General features: G+C 50.6%; 6 protein-coding genes across 6 annotated transcripts; 3 read left to right on the forward strand and 3 right to left on the reverse strand.

The window, feature by feature from the left end:
* Positions 1-398: 398 nt before the first annotated feature.
* Positions 399-1,133, forward strand: LTR84_002169 (uncharacterized protein; the record flags this gene model as incomplete). Its single annotated transcript, XM_064845783.1, has 1 exon — positions 399-1,133. One exon carries the CDS (start codon positions 399-401, stop codon positions 1,131-1,133), a length of 735 nt encoding a protein of 244 aa, XP_064706637.1.
* Positions 1,134-5,767: 4,634 nt separating this feature from the next.
* On the reverse strand, positions 5,768-6,565 carry LTR84_002170 (uncharacterized protein; the record flags this gene model as incomplete). The annotated part of the gene is made up of 1 exon (XM_064845784.1): positions 5,768-6,565. One exon carries the CDS (start codon positions 6,563-6,565, stop codon positions 5,768-5,770), a length of 798 nt encoding a protein of 265 aa, XP_064706638.1.
* Positions 6,566-7,280: 715 nt separating this feature from the next.
* Positions 7,281-9,377, forward strand: LTR84_002171 (uncharacterized protein; the record flags this gene model as incomplete). The annotated part of the gene is made up of 3 exons (XM_064845785.1): positions 7,281-7,624; positions 7,742-8,475; positions 8,536-9,377. 3 exons carry the CDS (start codon positions 7,281-7,283, stop codon positions 9,375-9,377), a joined length of 1,920 nt encoding a protein of 639 aa, XP_064706639.1.
* A 704-nt stretch (positions 9,378-10,081) lies between these two features.
* On the reverse strand, positions 10,082-11,110 carry LTR84_002172 (uncharacterized protein; the record flags this gene model as incomplete). The annotated part of the gene is made up of 1 exon (XM_064845786.1): positions 10,082-11,110. The coding sequence occupies one exon, from the start codon at positions 11,108-11,110 to the stop codon at positions 10,082-10,084; it is 1,029 nt and encodes a 342-aa protein (XP_064706640.1).
* A 1,122-nt stretch (positions 11,111-12,232) lies between these two features.
* On the forward strand, positions 12,233-13,139 carry LTR84_002173 (uncharacterized protein; the record flags this gene model as incomplete). The annotated part of the gene is made up of 2 exons (XM_064845787.1): positions 12,233-12,616; positions 12,711-13,139. 2 exons carry the CDS (start codon positions 12,233-12,235, stop codon positions 13,137-13,139), a joined length of 813 nt encoding a protein of 270 aa, XP_064706641.1.
* A 235-nt stretch (positions 13,140-13,374) lies between these two features.
* Positions 13,375-15,661, reverse strand: LTR84_002174 (uncharacterized protein; the record flags this gene model as incomplete). Its single annotated transcript, XM_064845788.1, has 3 exons — positions 13,375-13,957; positions 14,011-14,685; positions 14,736-15,661. 3 exons carry the CDS (start codon positions 15,659-15,661, stop codon positions 13,375-13,377), a joined length of 2,184 nt encoding a protein of 727 aa, XP_064706642.1.
* Between the last annotated feature and the right edge of the window lie 788 nt (positions 15,662-16,449).

The following is a 16,449-nucleotide window of genomic DNA, read 5'->3' on the forward strand; positions in this document are numbered from 1 at the left end:
GGTATCCACACCCACAGCCCTGGCTTGCGAAAGTGCAGGGGCCAGGGTGTGGACAGGGGTCCGCTCTTCTCGGGCTTTACGCACTCCCTTCGCTTCTTACTCAGGCACACTCAATAACACATCCTGAACTAAACGTTAATGCCAGTATCTTACCTCCAGCCTGTTCGCTTTACAAAAGAACTGCTACACCCTCCACTTCAGCCCAGTCTCTTTTCCCTCCATTATCAAAGCATTCCACAACACAACAACATCCAGTCCACAACATTCCATGAACGTTCGATACACTCTACAACAACAAACTTACTTGACTGAAGCCCCGTCGCCGAGAAACAGCCACACCCGCTTATCGATTACCCACCAGTGACTCAGAAATCATCTCGACCAACAAAAAAGTCGACATGCCTTCCACCATCAGCTTTTCCGCTCCTGCAGCGACCAAATCACATTCCATCTACACTCGACCAGCAAAGAAGCAAAAGATGAGCATCACTCAAACTTACTTTCTGGCTCACAGTGCTCGAGGCAAGCTCTCCAAGGAGGCTTCCCGACCTGATCATGACCTACGACTATTGGTCGGACACGCCAACATGCTAGACTCTCTCATGCTCGATCTCGCCAACGCAGAGCAAGAACAAGAGAGATGGTTCAACAACATCGTCTCCGGATCTCAAGACGAAGAGGAGGAGAGACATCGACATGTCGAGACCATTGTCGAGGAGCCCGAGGCCGACTGGGAGGCCGAGGATGCACACAGTTCAGAGGAGGACTCTGATGACGACTTTGAGGAGAAGCCCATCCACAACATCTCCACCATCGAAGTCGACTCAGATATGGAAGACGATGAAGACTCGGAAGATGACGAGCTCGCTCTCACCCGAACAGCTTCTCGACATTCTCCTCCCGAGCTGAGTCTCGACACCGATTCCGACTCAGAAGATGACCACATGCCACCTTCACCACCAACCATCACGTTAGAGGTTCTCAGTGATAAGCAAAGACAAGCCATTGCCACTACCTCTTACTACGACGCCAAGGACACTACCTCACTATCTCCCGCAGAGTCGGAAGCCTTCACTCAAGAGGGCTTCTTCTTACCATCAAGGCAACAGCCAACCATAATCGCTGCCTACTGAGCAGGCTGATTGACCGCCCTTGATACGACTTTTAGCGATTGATACCACAGCGTTCTAGCAAACATTATCCAGCATGTTTTTCACGTTTATTTACGAGCATTGGAGTGGGAAATTTGGATTCAGCAATATCCATCATGTGCCATTACATCAATGACAGTTCAGAGATTGAAACAAGGGTTGACAGCTTGAAAGAAGAAGGTGATCGATTCATTGTGGACCTAGTAGTCGTGGTTGAAATACCAGCCTAGGAAAACAGTGGCATCAATCAATCTTTGGATTGACAGCATCCACCCATCACTTCACTCAAAAGACTCTCCTCTATGTACAAACCAGATAGTTCTCCCTCACAATAGTCTGAGGTTGAGACCACCATCAAAAATGATAATAACTCATATCAAACTCAAAGAAATTCCGTTCCTGTGATTTTTCTCAGTGTTTCCTCTACAAACCGTTATCGCCGACGACATCAATAATTTTTTCCCCACAGTGAACTTTGATCTTGAGTCACCGCTGATCTTCTGATCAGGCCCACCCGTGACAGCCGGAGCCCGGAAACATTTCTCTGCCCTACTACGAAGTACGAAAGTGCGCAAAAAGAAACCCACCGACCAATCCGATCGGGTCTTCGGGCTCGCGAGATTTCTACGGCCGAAGAACGAACACTGGCACTGGCATGTCTTTGATCCGTCCCTCCGCTTCCTGTCCGCTTATGTCTTTAGCTCCACTATTGCCTTCCAATGCTGTATTATTATTGCCCGGCCAGCACCTTAAATCCGCAAGGACCAGGTGTTCAGTCTATTGCAAAGTGCACAGGACCAATTTTGGTGGTCCGTTGGTCATCCGTGTGCAAGAACGGTCGACTTGGAAATAAATGCTCCAAAGGCAAAAAACATTGGAAATCCATTATGATTATTGCTAAGTCTGGCTCCCGAGTTTGGAAGTAATCATTCCTCGTCGTACGGGTCCTTCTTTGAGCCCCGGTTCCTGTCTGAGGAACATCGTCTGTCCCTCGGTAACCTTTTTCGTGATCCTTCATTTTCGTCCTTCTCGTCCTTTTCATTACCGCGGTTCCCACTCCCGCAGGTCACGAGGGCCATTCGTTGCCTCTTCATTCTTATTTACTCAAGATGATCCCGGTCTTTGGCGAGCGTGGATTGGAAACAAAACAGCTCTTTCTCGCCTCTCCGCTAAGGAGTATAGAAGAACTCTGCATAGATGTTCATAATTCATGAATCCTGTAATGTGCGTGCATGCCCCGGTGCCCAAGAAATGTCATGCGCACGCCCCCGCGCCTATTTATTGATTTTTCGGGCAAGGATTTTAATCATGGCTTATTATTACCTTGCCGGGGCTCGTTCGCGCACTGTACGAGTACCTACGTGCGAGCTGAGGGAGGAACTATCTATCCGACATCTGTGCTAAGACTCGTGCCTGCCTGCGACTTGTCAAGAAGTCGTTCGCCTTATCTTACTCGCTTAGATTTCACCGGTCCCCACGCACGCCGCAAATCCCTACCTATCGACAAAGGTTCCAGGCGCTGCTTTGGTAAGCTGATCAGTGATACCAATAACTAGAAGCCTAGAGGCTAGTAGCCTAGGGGACGTGGATTTCCAATTGGTACTCCACACGTAGATATTCTCTGAGATTCTATCAAGTAGGGGATGAAGCATTGCTTAACAATGTCGTTGGTGACTCAAAAATCGTTGCAATCTCGGAGATGAGGTCCATCTTTCGGTCGAGATGTACTTAGGGGGCCAGATGCATCCCAAACACACCATCTGCATCCTCGAGAAGCAATCATCAGGCCTGCAATCCTGGAGGCCGTTGCTTTTTGCGTCGCCGTTTCAACCTTGTTTGACTGGAAATCAAGCTTGTCGCACAATTGTTTCGGACCCTATTTCGGCTAAGTTGCCCAGGTAATTACTTGCTGCATAAATTACCATACTCGTACCTGCTGCCCTGTGCTTTCCTCTGGGCATGTCCTTGTGCTACTGCTGCACATAAAAACGAGCATCGCACCTCCATGTCGAGACTACGATTCATCCATGGATGCTTCTACGAGTAGCAATCACTCATCACCGCATCTGCTAGGCTCAGGGAGACTTCGTGACGACTCGCAATTGGAAAACAACTTCATGATTTATGAACTTGCACAAAAGTATTCCGAGTCCGGATCCAATGGCCAGTGCAGGTGGTCTGAGATCGAAAATGTAAGTACGGAAAAGGATTGCGATCGAGAGAGGGTCGGAAAGTCCATGGACTGTTCCGCTTACTCAACCCAACACCAACACCAACACCAACATTGTTGACATCGAGATCGTGTCACTGGATCAAAGTTCAGTAGGTCATCTGGTGCCAACGAGCCGCGTGTGTGCATTTCCCCTCTCAATCACTATCGCCTTGGGATCAAATCATGATTCGTCCATCGGCAGGCTTGAGTAACCTCGAAATTTTCAGCTCCGATGAATATTGCTCCCAATCCGTGACAAAGCTTCGGCTCAGTGGCCAGCTTGAGATGACCCTACCCATCGACGATGATCCTCGAACGATTGGCCCTGCTGACCAGGCGACGTTGAGCTTTTCGATGGGCTGCTGCATGGTAATCTCAGATCCAGTCAGGTGTCAGGTCTTGCTTCCATTAAAGTTCTTGCCCATTCAAAAACTTCCTGGGGGTTTGCCTGGTCTTGGGCTGAATTTGATGTCCGCTGAGTTGTCAACAATCACCTACCAACAGAATTGCGTAGGTACTTCCCGAGAACTTGTACCGTGCCAACCTTTGAGCTTTCTGCTTTCAGAAGTCACTTTTTCGCACGTTCATGCATGCGCTCAAGTTCTGGGGTAATCGGGATCTTCAACGAAAGAAGCCAGCAAATCAAAAGGCATGTGTCGTCTGCAACTTTCCCACCAAGCTGCTTACGTGTATGGTCGGAGGGACAACCACTGCTGATGTGATGACTTTCCAAACTGTGCTGCATGGCGCTATCCCTTTCTAGGAAAGTTCACTTGCAAGAGGTCGCTTTCTCTGACCAGCTGTCTTGTCGGTTGATACTGCACGTGGGCTACTGACTCCGGATGCACCTGATCAACAGTGCGATGGTCGGTGTACTCCAAATGGATACATTCTCCCAAGTTAATGCTGTCAACATATGACATACTACAATGCATCATCAGAGTCTTCCCTTGGAAAAATTCCCGGCTGCTTGTTGGGTGTGCCAGGAATCAAATTCCCCCAGTGATTCACCGGACAAACCCCCCGTGTCGCGGCACAAGCTACTCAGCGTTCACGCTAACCCAACAAGCGAGTGGATCAAAACTGCTGACTCCTCCTGTGCAATATCAAATTGTATCAAGTACCTGAAGTCACTCACCCTACAGGACGCGGGTAGCCTCCGACGGCCTTTGTGCTCGTACGTCAAGCGATTCAAATGGGATCGTGGGGGGCTTTTCTTCGGTAATCCTGCTAGCTCATGACGCATGCCTTCTCATCAAACACAACCGCACGCTAGGCGAGGCTGCAGCCCTGTTCCAGCAACCACCCGGCATGAGGTGGACCCCACTGCCATCAACAACGTCTCCGTGGATTGAGGAGTGTTGAACACATCACAGAAGAAAATACAACGGTGACCTACCCCCACCTTGAGGGTTACACCTTGTCGCCTACGTTGGCGCTGCCCACAAGAATGCTAGTGCTTCGTCTACGAGGCTCTTATGCAACCAGGATGAATCTCCCGAAGTTCAAGTTGGCAAATTGGATGTTTAGCAGACCAGTCCACAGCTACAGAGCCTTTCAGCCTACAATCAGCCGAACAAATTGGCATATTTCGCCTGAGTAGGTGGTAACGCGTTGAGGTGATTAGACCTTTCCCAACCTATCCAGGATATCGATCAGTTCCACCTGCAAACCAATCCTTGCACACAAGCGAAAGCCGTGCTGCATCGAAGTGGTTAACCTAGACACTAGAAGATGTGATGGAAGCTGTGGAGCTTCACCAATCTCTTCGCTTCACACCGTAAAGTTTTTCAATGATAGTGGAAGCCATACTACGTGCGTCATATGCATCATTCACTCGACATCTACTGGTGGTCTACCGTGGCTCTCAAAGGACAACTAAGCATCGACAAAGCGCGCCACCAAGATCCAGGAACTAGGAAGCAGATATGATCGACATGCCATCAGGTGGATTCATACAATGCCACGCTTGATGGACGCTGTGAAGCAACTCTCGCTTGAGATCCATCACTGGATATGATAGGGTGTCGACTACTACACTTGTAGCAAAATCCAAAAGCCGTGTCAGTCAAAATGTATTTTCTAGACAACTTGGGAAAGGCCTTCAAAAGTTGTGAAAATTAACGAGAGGCTCAACATCAAAGCAGCACGACCATCTAGCGGTTCGGGGGAGGCTGTTGCTGTTTTGAAATAGTGATTTGATTCTAACCAGATGTTCATGCGGGTGCCCATGAGCAAACGTATACTAAGTCTCGATCTTCAGGTGAGCCTATTTCTTCTTATCTTCATCCATCCCTTGCATGATCCATTTGGTGTGACTAGATTTTTCTGGTGTCAGCACGTGATCAAGCCTTTCCGACAGGTATACACGCAGGCAAAGGCTGAAGGGAGAGAGGGAGCGAACTCACTGCTTCGCGTATTCATCAAGCTTATCTTTTTCTTGCAATTTCTTTTTGATGTCCAAAGGTTTTGGAACATCAGCACCTTTCTTCACGCCTGGTCGAGCATACATCATTTCCTCCCATTTCTTCAACGTGGGAAACTCGTCAATGTCAACACCCGCCCAACCAGCCCATATGACCCAGCCAACGGTGGTGATGTCCGCGATTGAGATGTGGTCACCGACGATGAAGCCGGACTTTGAGGACTGGAGATGTTTATCCAAGACACCGTAAAGTCTTCTCGTCTCATTCACGTATCGATCCATGCCATACTTGATTTTTTCAGGGGCATAGCGAACGAAATGATTGGCCTGGCCTTGCATGGGTCCTAAGCCGGCATTTTGAAAGAACAGCCAGTTGTTGACCTCATAATACTCTCTCGAACCTTGAGGGTAGCTGATCTTATGCTCGGTGTCGTATTGCTCGGCGAGATACTGGAAGATACTGCCAGACTCAAATAGGCGAATCGTCTTTCCATCATCGAAGGTGTCAGTAATGGCTGGGATACGACCGTTGGGGTTGATATCGAGAAACCACTGCTCCTTCTGTTTCCCAGTCGATATGTCGATATGCTCGGTCTTGTACGGAACCCCTAGTTCTTCGAGCGCGATGGAGATCTTGATACCATTTGGAGTGGCATCGGTGTAAAGAGTGATATTGGGACGCTTTGAGTCGGACATAGTTGCGGCAGTGGAAACGTATCGTACTTGCTGGCTGAGACGGTTGATCATGCGTTGAGCACCTGTCCTTGCAAATGCCATTATATATCAAATGAAAACTCACAACCCGTACCTCCAATCGAAAGACAGGGAACTACACTTTTTGGTTACATCATAATGAGCAGCATGGACCAAATAGGAAGGTCTGAGGTATTGCATCTAACACCTGACGGAGGATTCGGAATGGTCGCCGTTAAGCAACAGGCAGCACCAAGCATTGATTGGATACAAAGCCCGAAACTTCAATGTTCAGATCTTGATCCGAGAACCGATACGATCTCAACCTTGAGCGACGTATTCGAAAACAGCAATGAGAAAGCGAACATGAACTACGGGGACTGCTGAGTAATGCATACGGCATCTGTACCACGTGATGTGGCTTGGCAAATCCCAGTTGGAGAAATCCAATAATGCGGGCGACTGCGTCAGAGGCGGAATGGCTTATGGCCAAAACTTTTCGATGCCGATCATCCAGATGATCTCCGCTCCTCAAAGTTCCAGTTGACCGTATCAACGAATGTTTGGCTTCTGCATCACGTCCCGTGAGGCGAGCTTCGACTTCGAAATGTTATGAAAATTTCGCTGTACAGTTTCCGCTCAAAAAGTCATGGCCAAGTGTTCTTCAAGAGCATTCCTTCCATGCGCGCTTTGAGTCTCTTCTACGAGACGCCATTCTGAGAAAGCGGTGTCATCTTGTATCGGAGGTGAACTCCGCTGTGTTTGAGCAACCGTCGCCAGCAATACCGAACACATGACCATGGCTACTTCCACCGAGGCTATCACTCATTCCTCCTCTCATACCACTCCTGCCGTGACGAGACGCCGGTCCTCCTCTCATTCTACCCAGAAGAAGCCATGGCAGCAATCAGGACGACCTTCCTTTCACTCAAGCCATTCTCGGCCCACAGCAGAAGAAATTCAGCACTTGTCGCATCAGACCAGTCGGTCATCCAAGCGACATGTTCAGGCGTGGTACAAGATTCGTTGGTTCAGAGGCATGATTGACGATGTGAAGAGACGGGCGCCTTTCTATTGGAGCGATTGGCGAGATGCCTGGGATTATAGAGTGGTGCCGGCGACCGTATATATGTACTTCGCAAAGTATGCCAATCCATATTTCTCAACCCAAACACATTTGTTCCCTACATATGCGGGCACGGATCGTGGTGCTCAGGAAATCCTCACTTGAAATGTAAAGATGCTAACCAAATTCGGTAGTATCCTCCCAGCATTGGCGTTCTCTCTCGATATGTTCACCAAAACGCACAACTCCTTTGGGGTCAACGAAGTTCTTCTGGCTTCTGTCCTGGGCTGTGTGGTGTTCTCGCTATTTGCGGCACAACCTCTGGTCATTGTTGGGGTGACAGGTCCTATAACGGTGTTCTCCTACACAGTATACGATATCGTCGTACCTAAAGGAATCAATTACTTTGCCTTCATGGCTTGGGTAGGTATATGGTCCTTGATTATGCATTGGATCCTTGCCATTACCAACAGCTGCAATGCCTTGACCTATGTCACGAGGTTCAGCTGCGACACCTTTGGATTCTACGTGGCATTTATTTACCTACAGAAAGGAATCCAAGTGTTGACGCGTCAGTGGGAATTGGCCGGAGCTGAAAGTGCATATCTCTCAGTCATGGTGAGCCTCCTTGTGTTGGGCTTTGCCTATGGTTGTGGTATTCTCGGTGAAAGCAATCTTCTCCAAAGGCACGTGAGAAAATTCATCGAAGACTACGGTACTCCTTTGACCATTGTTTTCTTCACCGGGTTCGTGCATTTCGGCCATATGAAAGATGTCTCCGTCGAAACTCTTCCAACCAGCAAGGCGTTTTTCCCCACGGCTGATCGTGGTTGGTTTGTCCATTTCTGGGATATCGGAGTTGGCGATGTTTTCCTAGCCATTCCATTTGCTATACTATTGACCATCTTGTTCTGGTTCGATCACAATGGTAGGACAAAACTTCAGTTGATACCATATCGGTACTGTCTCCGTTAACACTCTTTCTTAGTGTCCTCTCTTATTGCGCAAGGATCAGAGTTTCCTCTCCGGAAACCACCAGGCTTCCACTGGGATATTTTCCTCCTTGGATTGACCACCGGCGTTGCTGGTCTCTTGGGGATCCCATTTCCCAACGGTTTGATCCCACAAGCACCCTTCCACACCCAGTCCCTCTGCGTGACTCGCCAAATCACGGATGAGAAATCTAAAGGACTCATTCGTGTGACGGACCACGTGGTGGAACAGCGCGTTAGTAATCTGGCACAAGGTCTTCTTTTCCTTGTCACCATGACCGGACCGCTCCTCATCGTCCTCCACTTGATCCCTCAGGGTGTCCTCGCTGGGCTTTTCTTTGTGATGGGCATGCAGGCCCTCGTGGGCAACGGGGTCACGCAAAAGATGCTTTTCTTAGCACGAGACCGCGAGCTCACTGACGCGAACGACCCCTTGGCCAGGCTTGAACGAAGATCCTCGATCTGGGTGTTCGTGGCGATTGAGCTGATAGCCTTTGGTGCAACCTTTGCAATATCTCAGACCATCGCGGCAATCGGATTCCCCGTCATCATCTTTGCGCTCATCCCTCTCCGCACATGGTTAATGCCGAAATGGTTCCGAGATGAGGAGCTAAGAGCCCTCGACGCTCCCACAGCAGGTCCGTTCGTGATGGAGAGCGTTGGCGGAGCGTACGGAGAAAGTGGGACGACTACACCAGACCTCAATTCGCCCGACGATACGGCCGTGGTAGAGGATAGCCTCGAAAGAGGTGAGAGTTATGAGCTAGGGAATACACATGCTACTTCCTCCGGCGGGCGTTCGCGGCCACGAAGGCCGTCCCAGGGTCATGTTGAGTAATGGAGACTGAGTTGACGAGTTTAAGTGACATAAATTAGGCGAGTGTTACTGACTGTCGGGCATTTGATTGAGCATAGAAAGGGTTTCATTGGCGAAGACACCATACATATACGCCTGAAGACACGGCAAAGTAACGGCATACATAGAGGCAGGGACGACGGCACTGCAAAGAAGCCTATTCACAAACGTTCGATGAGCAATTCTAGACGAATGATATATCGAGCAAGTAGGGCAAAGATGACCACGGTTTCAGAATGCATTTTTCGTTGATTCATCAATCACTATGTCGCCACACACTACTCTTGAAATAATGTGGCGAGATAAAGCCCATTTCCCAAGAACATAAGTAACGTGCCACTAGTCATCAATGTTGCAAGGAGACATTCGATTAGAGCTGAGGCTGAGCTCGATTCTAGAACCGACGTTACAGCGTCTTCCAAGTGGAACGCAGGTGTTCCAAGTACCAACTGCATCATTCGAGGTTTTCGAAATGCTCCCTCGGGACATTCCCACCGTTAGACTTTAGCTCATTCACACAACACTATTGCTGCAGCCACAGACGATCTTGAGCTCTGACATGTCGTATAGCACGTCCTATAGGTGGATTGGATCGTTGGTATAAAGGAAATCCCAGACACTTGTGCGGAGTAGTACACCTACAATCCGCACATTCACATCCAAAAGCACTCGCTCGCTCGCATGCATCACAAGCCGACGGCCTTGCCAATTCCCGGCTTCCTCGACTCCAGCACCTTCATTGTCTGCTCGAAGACCTTGACCTGCGCCTTCTTCCCCATGTCGGTCCGGATCCACTCGGCGACATTCTGATTGACCCCATCAGACATGAACTCGCCGTGACTGGAGGGGCCAGCGGTGGCACCGTGGATCAAGGTCCGGGAGCCGACCTCAGTCGACCTGCCCACGGTATAGCGGAAACCGGCAAGGATGTAGCGCTGGATGGCGGGCCCGTTGCGGTCCAAAGCACTGCGGCACAGACCCGGGTTCACGAGGGTGATGACGACGGAATGGTCATCGCTGCCGAGGCGCGACACCAGCTCGCGGACGAACAGGACCTCGAGCGCCTTGCTCGCGTTGTACCGGTCTATGTCGAACGAGGCCTCGGCGTTCAGATTCTCGTAGATGTCCGGCGCGTTGAGCGCGGGCAGCTTGGTCATGTGGTGGACTTCGGACGACACGATCTCGAGGTGTGGGACCGAGTCCGCGAACTTCTGCTTGGTCTCGCGCAGCTTCGGGAGGAGGGACAGCGCGAGCAGGAACGTGTTGATCACGTTCACCTGGATGACTTGCTCGAAGCCCTCGGACGTCTTGTATTGTTGATTGACGATACCGGCGTTTTCGATCAAGGCGTCGAGTCTGGGCAGGGCGTTGGCCTTGTCCGCGAACGCAAGCGTCGATTTCGTGCTCTCGAGATCCAGGGGCCAGACTTCGATGGCCGTAGCGCCGTCGCTGCGGTGTCGGACGCTGCGCACGATGTCTTCTTTGGCGGCTTCGCCCTTCTTCACCGTGCGCACCGCGAGGATCAGTTTCGCCGCGTTGAGTCGGTAGACGTGCCGTGCTGCTTCGAAGCCAAGTCCCACGTTCGAGCCCGTCACGATGACTGTCTGTCCCGCGAACGAGTGTGTTGGATATGTTGGGGTGCCGAAGAACTGGGAATAGAAGAACTGTCGGAGGATGGCTCCCCATGGTGGGCTGATGACGAACTCGTCCGACATGGTTGCTTTGCTCTGTTGGGAAGAGCTGAGATCTAGCCGAGTATATATCTATCTATCTTGCTAATCTCTCTGTGTCTGTGCAAATAATTTGAGAGTGGGTATCTGTCAAGCAAGCTTCAGCGGTAATGGACCGTGTTATATATGGTATCTGCTTCTCCCTTAAGTAACAGGATAGTTAGCTTATGTGACGATCTGCTATTTTGGTCCGAGTCGGGCAATCAATGATATAGTACCTGGTGGTTCTAGCGGTGTATTTGAAGCCGAAAACACCGAGGCGTTAATTACTAAGGGATGATGTCAAGACTTGTGAGGCCTGATGCGGAGAGGAAGTTAGCTTTATATCTGAGGTACGCAGGCCTGCGGTGGAGAAAGGATGCACGAACTCAGTAGTTCGGGTTTCAGGCAGACAGCTATGCGTATCATGTCTTGGCCCGTGACGGTTTAGTCGATTGTAGACAGAACTCCCAGGGCAGAGCGTAACAGAGGCGATTGTCGCGCATCGAGGACTATGGTGGGCTAAGGCCTCGAACTTTCAGGCTACCAAGCCAGATTGTGATTTCAGCTCAGCTAGGCATATGAGCAGTCTTCGGATATTGAAGGGCCCCGGTCTTAAGATTGACCACAAGCACCACTGAAGGAAATAGCATCACTTCGAAGGGAGACTCCAGATGGATGAATATCTGTCCGTCTATCCGCATTGTCCCAAAGAGGACCAGTCTTAACCCCGGTCAGATACGCGGAAAATAGATATTGGAGAGCGGCGTGAAATTACATGTGAATGCTGCATGATCAAGAGCTCCGTAGTTGCCAGAGCGGCGGCCCTACATCTCCTGGGACACCCAGAAGCAAAACCCGTCCAGTTTTTGAATCATGCAGGTTTTCTGTTCTACCTCATCAAGCTCCTTTGAACGTTCGGACGATTGGGCCGTTCGGAGACAGACTCTGTCTGGGAAGGAAGCCTTTAGGTAAGCAAGCGGGGAATCTTGAATTATGGGGCAGGAGCAGCTGCACTGGCTTTTTCGTACTTGTAGGCTTGCACTCTGAACTTTGAACGTCGCGGAATGACATGCATGCAGCGTAGCCACTTTCATCACACTCACGACCTTCTCATTCAGAACCATCATGGCCACTAAAGCCCAAGCATTCCAGCGGGCATGCCGTATTCACAGCTGCACCGGCGGCCAGCTGCCACACAAAGCGAACCTCTACCCTGATGTGAGGAGCACACGATCTCTCTCGACCTCAAGTCCATCCTCCCACACGTCTCCCCCTTCTGCTCTTTCACCCAGTACGGCCCAGAAGTTGGCCATCCTCCAGCCCACCCACTTCCGCCGCTCTGCAAGCACCTCCTCGTCATCACCATCAGGCCCGACTCGCCGAGCCATCACCGTGACCAGCGACGATGGACGCTATAACTGGTCAGAACTGAGCACGGGGGAGAAAGCTGCGCGTGGGACACAGCAGACATTCAACTTCCTCCTCGTGTCCGGCGGCGCCGTCTTGACCGTGAGTATACTAAACCATATCCGCAACCCACCACGATCTCACTCTCACACCCTGAAAACATCAAGATTGTATTGACATGAGAATTCATACACAGGTAACGGTCTTCTACCTCTTATACACAGAGCTCTTCGCGGCAGACAGCTCGACCATCCAATTCAACGCGGCAGTGTCACGCGTGAAAGCCAGCGCCGAGTGCCGCGCCCTGCTCGGCCCCTCGCGCCAGATCAAAGCGTACGGCGAGCCCACATCGAACAAGTGGGCACGCGCACGCCCGCTGGCGTACAGCAATGAAGTGGACAGGTTTGGAACGACGCATTTCCGCATGCATTTCAACGTCGAGGGGCCTCAGGGCATGGGGGTTGTGAATGTGCATATGACGAGGCCGAGGGGTGCGGATGCTTTGGAGTATGAGGTGTTGAGTTTGAATGTCAAGGGCCAGGAGACGGTATATTTGGAGAACAAGCCGGCCGAGAGGGGGGTCAAGGGGAAGGCATCCAAGATGTTTGGCATTCAGTGGAGGTGAGTGTCAGATAATAGCGATGTTATACTATAATGGTGGGCTTGAAGAAACAATCAAGTTTATATCAAACGGCTGCCATAAAGCACCTCGAAAACAACCGAACTAGAAGGCTGGTGAAACTTCCAGATCAGTTGTGAAAGGGATTTGAATTGCCATCTACGAAGGGCGATTGGAGAATCACCTTCATCGAGCCGTCCTTGACTGGTATCTCGTGGAGAGAGAGGAAGCTCTCTTCTGCTCATGCGGGTACTTCCTCACGCTTCAGTACCTGGATCTTGCCACCCAGGTTACCCACAGTGACTGCAGGGGCAGGAGATGGTGATGTCTCACTCTCCTCCTCGTCTCCTTTTAAACTTGAACTGCTCTCATTAGAAAGTGGCTGTCGTCGGTGACTGGTGATATCAATCCCCAACACTCCGCCAATATATCCTCCTCTTTCTCCAGGTACACTGAACTCTCGGAAAGTATAGCCCCATTCGTTCAACCAGTTACGAACTCCCTTACCCACCTTGTCCTTGCCATTCTTGCTGTGATGTCCGGTTCCTGTGATTGCATAAATGATTCTGCGACCACGCTTGGAGTGAGTTAATAGAATGTTTTCCAGATATTCAATGGCTTCTTCCGGGTGTAGACCATGAAGATCAATATATAGTTCTTCGTCGTCATCGGCGGGCGTATTGGTAAGATGTTTATTTCGTTCTTCATACAATGCTTGTGCAGCTTCCCGGTGTGCTTTTCTCATAGCATCGTTTTCTGCCTGTCCTCGAAGAGAAAGGGCTTTGGCAGCTCGCGCATCATTACGATTCCAAGCTTGTGCCGCACTAGCAAGGAATTGGATCAGTAGGGAAACACATTAGTGGAATCAACGACTGACCTTTGCAAGAATTTGTTACGGATACTTCCATGCTTTATGGCCTCTTGTCTGAATTTTAAATACTGTTGATTAGCTCGACCGCCAGTCTCTAACCATGGAATGTGCTGGGGTTCGGGGATTTTCCTGGCTGCTGCGCTTTCGGATCCACCGTAAGTTCTTATTCTTCTACCAGTCTCGTTCCTTCGTTGCTGCCCAGGGGCTGGGGAGGGCGACATTCGAACCACATCGGCTAGAGATGAAGGCACCTCTTTCTCCAAAGGAGTATGTCCATGCCGGGATCGATGGCCGTGGTGCTTAGATCCTCGTTTGCCACTAAGTGAGCCAAGGGATGGAAAGGCTTCGGGATCATCCATAGACAGAGAAGAAGGTGTCTCGGGACGATTTTGGTGCCGAGAATTGGGCCTAGACTGTGGTCGGGAATTAGATCCCATAGTACCCAAAGTACTCCGGTTTCTCTGATTAGAGGGCACAAAGTTATTTCCGGCAGCCAGCCCAGCTTGAAGTGCGCTTCGGACATTTGAGCCAGATAACGCCGGAAATTGGTCGTGCTGGTCATGAAGCTGGAAAGGTTGTGACGGGGCATTTTCTGTGACGCTCAAGTGGTTGATGAGCAGAGCAGGGTCATGGGAGAATTGGCAAGCATCTCCAGCTAAGCAGTTTCCATTCATCCAATACCTGGAGATTAGGTGTTAGTGAGCCGAACATGACGAAAACTGGTCACTTACTTGCAGAGATAACCGCTGGTATCGTGAGCAAAGCGGCAATCCGCACGAAGACAGGAGCCAGATGCCAACCAGTACTTGCAGACTATGGGACTTTTGGTGGAACCAGGGGTTGATGGCCTGACTTGATTGATAGCCATTGACTTTCCAACGAGGACACCAGGATCGGAATTAGGTACCGCAGTGTATTGAGCATCAGCAGCATCGGTACCCAACAAAGAGGCGATAGTAGCACCTAGGTCATAGGAGTTCTTGTTGAGGGCCTCTTCGATCTCGTCGTCCGACTTTCTATCACCCAGGACGGAGCGCAAAATGTCGTATGGGCTCATGTCGGGCTGAGGAAGCCATTCGGGAGCAGCAGCACTTAGGCTTTGAGCCCCGGCATTGGAAGAAGCATTACTAGCAGTCTCATCAGCCAACAGCCAGTCAACATTTTCATGTCCGTAATCGCCATAGATGTCAGGAGCAGGGCTGGCTTCTGAGAATTCATACGCGTTGAGACTAGGGCTATGAGGAATAGGCTGTGCCAAGGCCAAACGAGGTGATGGACGTGGAGAGGCGAAAGGAGATTGAACACTGGACTTTTGGCGAGAGAAGCTGGGTCGTGAGGCCGGAAAGCCAATGGATAGAGCAGGACTGGAGGACAGAGGAGGGGGAGAACCCAGGGGAGTCGGGGCTCGATTTAATTGCCAGGGAGCAGGGGATGATTTGCGGATGACATTGTGTCGTAAGGGGGTCTCGGTAGATTCGCCACGAGCAGCATTTCGATGTTTCCATAGGGCATCGAGAATGGCATTCTCCAAGGCTAGGCCTGTAAGTGTAGTGTCTTTGCGAAGGATCTCCTCCAGGCGGTCGATTTTATCCTCTTCTTCTATAGCAGGGTCGTTTAATATGGGGCGACATAAGTCGTAATGTTCGTCAGAAATCATGGCGGTCGTTAAAATGAAAGGCCGGTGGTGTTAAGGAAAGCGGGGTGTGAAACTCGAAGGGGGGATTCGCTGGTGGATGTGCAAGGAGTTGGGATGTACGTCTATGGCATGGAGATAGAACGAGCGACAAACGCGTAATTGGGTTGCTAGAGATGCGATCTAGATATGAATCGGATGATCATAGTTCCTTGGTGAGAAGACCGGGCCACGAGAAGAGCGGAGGGCTGAGATGGATGGAACTCGCAGGCACTGGCAGGGATGAATGGACTGCGGAGGAGTGCCAATGGAGGTGAGGGACAATGGCAAGAACACGCGGGGAAGGCGTTATCAACCAGAGTGGATGAAGAGGAGATAGAGGGAGAGAAGAGGGAGGAGATTGATGAGGACAGGGGAAGTGTCGATGGTGAGATGGGAGGGTGTGTTGTTTGGTAGAGAGCCAGCACGAGTCTATTAGTGAGTCGTGGTGAGTCGTGGTGGTTGTAGACTGGTACTAGTGAGTTGGTAGTGGGATGAAAGGGCAAGGTACTCGGTACGGAGAGGAGTGAGGAGTACCTCGTCCTTTCCCTCAAGGGCCATCCCGCAGTGGCAGAAGCCTGAGCCTGAAGGAGAGTGACCTCGAATCTGGGGCTGAAAACTTTAGAAACTGCCACCCGCCGCTTATGCTGGGAAGATGCACTAGCTACTTCTAGCTTCCCACTAACCATATTCTGTAGGAGCATATCTTACATAAGCAAGGTGTCCCTTAGGTATGAATTATGCTTCTGGGCGGGTGGCTTCACTGATGCTTC

This window comes from Exophiala bonariae (genome assembly GCF_035927105.1).
Source record: "Exophiala bonariae strain CCFEE 5792 chromosome Unknown scaffold_12, whole genome shotgun sequence".
NCBI lineage: Eukaryota > Fungi > Ascomycota > Eurotiomycetes > Chaetothyriales > Herpotrichiellaceae > Exophiala > Exophiala bonariae.